This window comes from Vanellus vanellus (assembly GCF_965231255.1).
Source record: "Vanellus vanellus genome assembly, chromosome: 5".
In the NCBI taxonomy this organism is placed as follows: Eukaryota; Metazoa; Chordata; class Aves; order Charadriiformes; family Charadriidae; genus Vanellus; species Vanellus vanellus.
Window position 1 is genome coordinate 23,886,821 of NC_138910.1, and position 8,532 is coordinate 23,895,352.

Here is an 8,532-nt window from a genome sequence, read left to right on the forward strand (position 1 = left end):
AGGAAGAGGGACGGAGGGAGGAGCGGTGGGTGCCTGTTCCGCAGCATGGTTATTTTGGCGGCGGGAGGGCGGACAGCGCGAGGCCGAGCGCACACGGCGTCCGCCGCCGGCGGCGCGACGGGACGGGGCGTGGAACGGTTCCTCTCCGCCGGGACGGCCGGAGTCAGGCTTCACCAAAACACCGGTGCTGCACCTCGGTGCCCCGCGGCTGCCGGGTGCGGCCCCGCGGGCTCAAGTCTCTGCGGCGCCTAGAAGATGCCGCCACCGCCGCCGCCGTGGTGGTGCGGGGGCTGCGCCGGCTGCGGGAGGGAGGCGGCCGCCGGCGGGTACCAAGAGTAGCTGCCGAGGAAGGCGGCGGCGGGGCTGGGGCTGGCGGTGCCGGCGCCGCCGCCCGCCGTGCGCGGGTGCGGAGAGAAGTCCCAGGCGGGGGGCGAGGCGGGTGGCGGCGGCGGCGAGGCGCTGCGGCGGGGGGGCGGCTCCGCCGGGATCTCGCCGCTCTTCCACATCTTCTTGAACTTGGAGCGGCGGTTCTGAAACCAGATCTTCACCTGGGGGGAGAGAGGCGTCAGGCGGCCGCAGCCTCCCGGCGGGGCCGCCCCGGCGCCCGGTCCGCCCGCGGCGGGGCAGGGACGGGCAGCTTTCGAGGCCCCGAGCCGTGCCGGCGCTGCCTCGGCGGCGCGGCCGTTTTCCCCGCACTCCCCACCCCGGGGCCGTCAAGGCGCCGCGGGCCGGCCCCTCTCCCACGCCCGCACCCGACCCCGCGGAGGGCGAGCGGCCCCGGCGGGGTGGGACGTGCCCGGGGCCCCGCGGCGGGAGAGCCCTACCTGTGTCTGGGTGAGGCCGAGGGAAGCCGCCAGCTCCGCTCTCTCGGGCAGGGCGAGGTACTGGGTTTTCTGGAAGCGCCGCTGCAGAGCCGCCAGCTGGAAACTGGAGTAGATGGTCCGGGGCTTCCGCACTTTCTTCGGCTTCCCGTTCACGATCCTGATCTCCGGCTCGCAGTCTTCCTTCTCTGCTGCGGCAGAAACGGCGGCCCCGGTGAGGAGAGGCGACTCCGCCACCCCGGGCCCTGCCCGCAGCGCAGCATCACCGCCCGCCCCGTCGGGGCGGTCCGCCGGGGACGAGCGCCCTCACGGCCCACCCCGGGTCCCGATCCCCGACCGCCTCCTCGCCGGGCACGGAAGGGCCGCCCGGCTCCCGGCGGCTCCTCCGAGCCGCCCCCCGCCCCGGGGCTCGGACGTACCGGAGTCGTTGTTGGCCGGAGAAGCCCTGCTGCCGTAGGGCCCGTAGGAGCCGTAGGCGCCCGCGTAGCCCAGGTCGTAGCCGGCCTTGGCGGAGTAGGGGGCGGTGCCGCCGCCCGCGTAGGGGTAGGCGCCCACCGGGCCGTAGGGCGGCCCGCCCGCCGCCCCGTGCTGCTGGTTGGTGTAGTAGCTGCTGTCGGTGGCGGTGGAGACGGGCAGCGTGGGGGACTCCTGCGGCTTGTGCAGGCCGCCGTGCTGGTGGTAGCTGCCGGCGGAGATCTGGCTGGCGTGCATGTCCGGCACCAGGCTCTCCAGCACCCCGGTCATCCCGCGCCCCCGCCCGCCGGGGCACGGGCTGCCGCCGTCGCCCCGCGGCCGTCCCCACCGGGGAGAGGCGGTCAGGGCCGCGCCACCATCCTCGCCGCGCTGCGCTCCGCGGGCCCGCGGGGCCGGGCCAGGCCGGGGCGGGAACCGCGCTCCCGCCGCCGCCAGCGGGACGGGCTCTGCGGCGCCGCGCGCCGCCTGGACGGCATTTAACACCGGTCACGTGGCGCGGCGCACGTCACCTAGCAACAGCCAATGGGGCCCTCGGCCGCGCCGTATCCCGGCGGGTTCGCGGGGCGCGGGACGGGAGCAGCGCGGGGCGCGGGCACGAGCAGCCGCGGGATCGCGCCCTAAGCGGGGTCGCGCGGCGCCACGGACCGCCCCGACGCCGGGTCCAGGACAGGGACCTTCCCTGGCCCCGTCGTACGGCTCATGCCTCTGCCCTTCGCAGCCACCGGCGGCGCGGTCCGACGGGGCGGTCCGACCCCACCGGCGAGTGCTCGGGGCTGCGGCTAGATCCGGCCGCTTCTGCCCGGTGTGTGTCCCGGCCTGGCCGGCGACCCCAGCTAAAGGCCCGCAGCGTCTGCCCCCCACCTCCCGCTCCGTGAACGGCATCCCCGCGTGGGCGCGGCTGGCGGCGGACGCCCGTGAGACGGCAAGCGGCAGACGAAGCTAGGCGGGGGGGCCGCGGTCGGTGGTCTCGCCCGGGTGTCCTGGCCCCGGGGGGATTGGCCGCGTCGGGGAAGCGCTGCCCCGTCCCACTCCGTGCCAGGGCGGCAGCGCTTTTCACCGAAACCTCCGCAACATTACACGCGGAGCGGCGACACTCCAGCCGGTGCACAGGCACGTGTGTTTTACACAGCGATTGCTGACGGCACCCACGGGACGTCCCTCCACACGGCAGCCGGTGACCGCGCCTTGTTGCATGCGACCCCGGCACGACCGCAGGACCGGAGGTGCCGGGCACCCCCGAGCGGCCGCCCGTCTCCCTGCCCCGTCCCTGCCGGCTTGCGGCTGCACCGAGGGCACACCGCCGGCCGTCGGGGATGGGGGGAGGGGGGGGGCGGGCGCGGCCCGCGGCTGCCCTCTGCCGGGACGACGCCACGGGGCAGCCGCCGTCGCCAGCCGGAGTGGTGTCTCGGAGGCGCCGGGAAACGGCTTCAGGACTGATTTTTACTTTTATATTTTATTTTCCTCGCTGGACAGTCCTGCCGCCGAGCCGGGGCCGCTCGTCGGGAAACGCGTTTTCTTCGCGGGGGGACGTTAAAAGGCGGACGGTCCCCGCGCCGCCCGCAGCTGCGATGCGCGGAGCGGTTGCGTCTCTGCGCGGAGGGGGAGAGTGGGAATCTCACGGGTGCTCAGCGTGGGCCCCCACGCAGAGGGCGGGGGTGGGATGCGGGGGTGGCTGTAAATGGGACAAAAAGGGGGTAAAAAGGTGTGTGTGTGTGGAAGAGACCGACCGCCGGGGCGTTATCTGCGCGCGACGGGGCGAGCTGGCGGCCCCAGCGAGCCCCCACGAGCCCCGCGCGTGCCCCTTCAGGAGCCCTCCTCGCGCTCGCCCCCGCCCGGCGCGGGGGCCGTTCCCTCACGGCCTAGGTGCCGGTGCCGGTGCCGGGGGACTCTGCCGGGTGTTCCGCCCCCGCTGCGGGGCGGCCTCGCCCCGGCCCCGCTGCGGTCGCTTTGAAGCGGGGCGCGGCTGGAGCCTGTCCGTCTGTGCCTGGCGGGGCAGCGGGCGCCGGGCGAAGGTGAGCGGGACTGGGCCGGGTCGGACCGGGGCCCCGCGACGCCGGCGGTGGCAGGTGGCCCCGGGAGCGGGGCCGCTGTTAAGCCCGGGGGTACGGCTTCCCACAGAAGTGTCGGACCGAGGACCTGGGGTGACACCGCGGGTACCTGGCGGGCGGCCTCAGGGTCCCGGGGAGGGCCCGGGAAGGAGAAGCGGCGGTTACGGAGCGGGCACGGCGGCTGCACCGGTGGGGTCGCGTGCTGCTGTCTCTCTCAAATACAGTTAGTATTTAAAGAAAGAAAAAAAAGCTGTTTTGTGAAATCCGCAGTCTGAGCTTAGTGCTGTCCCGAGTTACATCTCTGTACGACTGTTTCTGCCCGTTGCTGGGTGGGGGCCCGCGGCACGAAACGACCGCTCACCGGCACAGGAGGGAAGGGGAGACACAGGCAGCGTTTAGAGATTGCTGCAGAGACCGGGGCAATCAGCTACTCTGCGTTAGTCGCATTTTAAAGCATGCGAGATAGTTTAAAAAAAGAAAACCAAACCTACAGAGTAGACAGGGTATGCCACCTTATATTATCCCATTCTGAAGTCTTAGTAATGACAAAGACTTTATTGGAAATTTGTCTTGCTATGTGGCAAAACTTCTTTTTTATTTTTTTAATTAAAATAAAGATTTTAGTGCTATATAGCTCCATGCATGTACATGGTGACTTACACAAAAAGGTCATGTTTTTGTCTACTTCAGCTTATATGAATAGTTTTTCTTGTGCACCTTGTTCCTCATAAGTTAGCACAGGGCTCACAAATTTAAGTGAGTCGTCACACAGCAGCTGCTCCAGAGTCTTGTGGCTTTGTTCCTCCAATTTCTTTGCCTGTGTGGAGGCACAGGCTCCACTGGAACGACTGCTGGAGAGTTGCTTAAGCATATATTCACATGGCCGACTTCGTGGATCTGATTTTATTGTTTCTCATTTACCTGAACTTTGCTCATGAGTAAGGTGGTTGTTTTAAACACCAACTTGTATAGATGACATGGCATGACTCTCCAGGCTGTGAACGGGTTACGATGCGGGGAGGGAAGACATCAGGCAGCAGGAAGGAAGGAGGAAGGGTTGTAAGAGAACTTGGCTACAATGAATGTTTTAAAACACATTCCTGAATCAGTCTTGATATTAGTGAGGAATTTAAAAAATAATGGCATTAGGCTGGCCCATGTTTATGTGTTTTTGTGTTCTCATGTCAAGTTCATAATTCTATTTTTTTTTGTCTCTGCTTTGGGTATTGTGAATGTTGTCCGGATGGGTAATTAAAAAGGCCCCAGGGAGACTAAGGCGTGAGGTAAAGCTCAGAGGAGAGAAGGAGTGTTTTGTGTACCTGCTATCACTACTCGGCAGTCTTGCTTGGTTTTGGTGTAATAGATCATGTGTTATTATTTATGTCCTGTGAGAAGGAATGTTTGGATGATCCAAAATATATATTTTATGGAGGTTAGTCATTCAGTTGCACATGGGAGAAATGTGCTTGCCTTCTCGTTGCAGAGAAGTTCAGTGTTCAAAAGTTTTGATCATGAGGTTTGTATAAGTGTACACCACTTATTGCCAGAGGCTGCAAAACAAATGAACTGGCTTTGTTGTTGTTGACTTTTTTGTTTTAGAGGAATCCTCATGCTTCTCAAAATATGTGGACATATTTTGTTTATCAAGTATACTAAACACAGTGTGTACAAACACAAGAAAGGACCATCAGTCTTCAAAATCATCATCTCTCCAGCTCAGTTTGTATTTTTATTTTTTTTTTTTGAACAGGCGAGTTGTATATGACTCATAGAAATGGCCACAGTAACTCCTGCCTGGTATGTTTGGTTTTATTTTTTATTAACTATTATTTCTATGATTCTCCTCCTAAAACAGACTTCACCCAAGAAAAATGTGAAAGCACTTAAATGCTGGCGTCTTCAGTCTTTATATATGGTATAGATTTAACCTAGGGATCAACAGAGCAAGTTGTTCCATGATGTTCTATCTCAAGTTTGACTTGAAGACAACCACATTCAGCATTAAGAAAGAGATTAATTTTTAATCTGATGTAGTTGTTAATATTATTTTATCCATTATGATCTACATCTCCCTGAACCATTTCAGTTATTTCAGTTGGAACGTGGCATATCTTGGGAAATTGGCCTGTTATTTCTGGTAATGTTACAAAAAAGTAATTGAACAGTAGTGTCTACTGCAGTGGCATGTTAACAAGTACAGGTTTCTCTTCATGGCTGTGGGAAATGGTTTCCGGTGGATTTATGGTGATACAACGCATGGTATAGTCCTGAGTGTTTGTCTTCATAATAGAAGGGTCATTTAAATCACATGCCACATGAAGCCATGAGGAGGGTTTATGCTTGTATTGTACCTGTGAGATCTGATATTACACTCTGGAGTAATGGTAACAGTTAAATCTTCCTTTTCCAAGGGATTAAGCATATCAGCTTTTAGGAAATTGTATGAGTCTTTTCAACACCCATCCAGAAGCTTGCTACCTGCTGTGCTTAGTTTCAGAATCCGGTGTTATAATTTTCCTCTCTAAAAACTGTTTATTGTCTCACCCATCTGTGCATCAGATTACTTCATTCCAAAAATCACAAAACTCTTCTGGGAAGAATATGCCCCCCTTGTGTGGCTCCCTGAGATTTCCTTTCTTAGCCCCTTGTTGTAAACAGCTTATACAAGCATGATAGGAGACATGGGCTCTGTAAAATCCTTTCAGAGTTGTTTATTAAGCTGTCTTGCCCTCAGATTATCTTTCTCGGTGAAGATTCACTGGCTGCTCAGCACCTTTCTTCAGTAGAAACCTTTGCAGACAGGAGCACAAACTGTGACTTTTAATAGTGGATTAGTCTGGTGTTATTTAGCACAGGTGTTTGTCATTTGTTTTCTTGTACTATATTGAGGAAGTACAGAGCCTGATGCGTTGGGGTGAGTGTCTAATATCAGCGCATTCTTGGGTCTAATTCTTGCTACAGATGGGGGGGGGAAGGAAGGTCTGTGTGCAGAATGTGAAGGCAGTAGATTTGCAATCCTCCATTTGTGGCATGTGGTTTTTCGGAATAAAGTGGAGCACACCCAAGCAGTCCCTCGTGCCTCCTTTATGGCTGTGAAATCCCACCCAGTGCTTAAGTAAGGCCCTTCAGGCTGTTCTGACCACTTCTTGCATTTCCAGATTTATTTTTTTTTCTTTACCAGCTGTAACATAAGTAACACCACTGACAAAAGCTATACACTTTTTTTTTTTTTTCTTTAGAAGGTGATTGGTAGAACAACTAGAAAGTAGTCTTTTTAATAGCGTTACACAGGCTGAGCAACTGTGGCTGCAGGTACACATACACTCTGGAGCAGGTGGTTCTGAGCCCACTTTGTAGTGGATTTGAGCAAACTCAGGTTTGCTCAACCACAGGTAAATCTTTGTTGAAAGTGTTTTGTGTGTGAATATTTAGATGGAAAAAATCTTTAGTAGGAGCATGCATGAAAAATACTTTCAAGATGAATCATTAGATAATTTCTAATACTGCTGTAGATGACAAGTGTGAGAGGAGCTGAGAGGCGTATTTTGTGGGAGCAGATTTAGGCTGAGTTGATCATTTGTGTCATTATGAACTCTCATTTTCCACAGGTAGTGGAGAACAGATTTTTTTTTTCTTGATTGTGACGTCTGTACAACCTTTACCTGTTCAGTCTAAGCACAGTTTAAGCAAACTGTTTGACACAGAGAATAACCTAGACTTCTTTGGTTTTAGTTTAAGTGTGATTATTTTAAGGGTTCAAGTTAGTGGACAAGGGCATTTGGAGCTAAGAAATGCTGTATCACCTCAGTGTGCTTGAATGAGTTTTGATTTGTAGCCAGTGAACTGCCTGAGGCATGGAGTGCAGTTTCTTCTGCAGTATGTTGCTTGAGCTGACACCTCCTCTGACTGGCAAATAACAGGGTCTGTTCCTGCTGGAAAACACGAATGTCTTGCTTGGAAGGATGGGAACTTTTTTTTGCTTTAAAGAAGATATGCTCGTGAACAGACCTCCTAAGTGGTTTATACAGCTGCAACACACTTGGGGCAAGTTCTAGATGGCTGCATTTCCGTCTGGAATGCTACACTAAATGGACTCATATTGTGGGCCATGCAAACTGCAGAACCTCTTCATGGGAACACTTGGACATGTGCTCTGGGATTTGGCACTGGCTATCCCCAGTCTTCATAGGCAGTTTAATTAAAGAAGGTGAATTGCTTGAAGGTGTACATTTAAAAGAAATTCTTCTTCTTTCCTGTATTGAGAAAATATGCACATATAAACCACAAAAAATAGTTATCCTTGCAGTAAATTTGCTTTTTATTTTTAAAAGTGGTGGAGTCGATGTGATCAGAAGTGAGTGAGTTGAGATGATCTTGACTTGTGAAGCCACAGCTGTCCCATGAACTGGCTGGGGCACCTTATCCTTGAGCTGTATAGCTGAAGTCCATTGTGTAAGTATGAAAGCAGAGTGAGTTTTGGGCAGTGAGTTGTCCACGAGGAGCATTCAACCTCATAGTCTGCACATGTATCTATGCTGAAATTGTTCCTCCCTTGGAGAGAAGGGGATGAAAGGAACTGTGTCCAGATTCACAAGAGTTACTGGCCTTTCGCTTTCTCGTGGTTGCTTAGCTTACAATATTGACAGGTGCTTTACACATGTATTTAATCTGATAGTATTTTTCCTGTTGGCAGAGTGCCTAGATCTGAGAATTACATGCCTTTTATGAACACTGATATAAATCTAAATAAATTATACTAGAATGACGCTTTTGACTTGTATGCATGGCTGTCAGGGGTTAGTGTTGCCACCTAGACCAGCTCAAACTCCTTAGAAGTTCCTTTTTTTCTTTTTTTTTTTTTTTGACTTGGAAACTATATAACCTAGATGAAGAGAAGATACTGAAAACTGAGGTAGAGCACAGCAACTACTAAGAAGGGATTACATAAAGTGGTAGGTGGGAGGTTAGCTAAGCAAATTCTATCGCCTTCAGGCCCTCTTACATGATTAAGTGACTTTGCATCTAATTTGCAAAAGTGGTTGAACAAATGGATTAAAAATAATAATAGAAACATTAAAGTGCAAAGAATCTAAGTGGCCACAAGATGTCCCCACTGTTCCATGCTGATGCATCCTGACAGGCCATTTATCCTGTAGTACAAAGCTCGACACGTTTCTTAAGGGTGATAC

At 54.8% G+C, this 8,532-nt stretch overlaps 1 protein-coding gene across 1 annotated transcript; it reads right to left on the reverse strand.

Moving 5' to 3' along the window:
* Nucleotides 1-248: 248 nt before the first annotated feature.
* DLX2 (distal-less homeobox 2) lies at nt 249-1,565 on the reverse strand (the record flags this gene model as incomplete). The annotated part of the gene is made up of 3 exons (XM_082484372.1): nt 249-548; nt 825-1,012; nt 1,241-1,565. 3 exons carry the CDS (start codon nt 1,563-1,565, stop codon nt 249-251), a joined length of 813 nt encoding a protein of 270 aa, XP_082340498.1.
* Nucleotides 1,566-8,532: the final 6,967 nt, after the last annotated feature.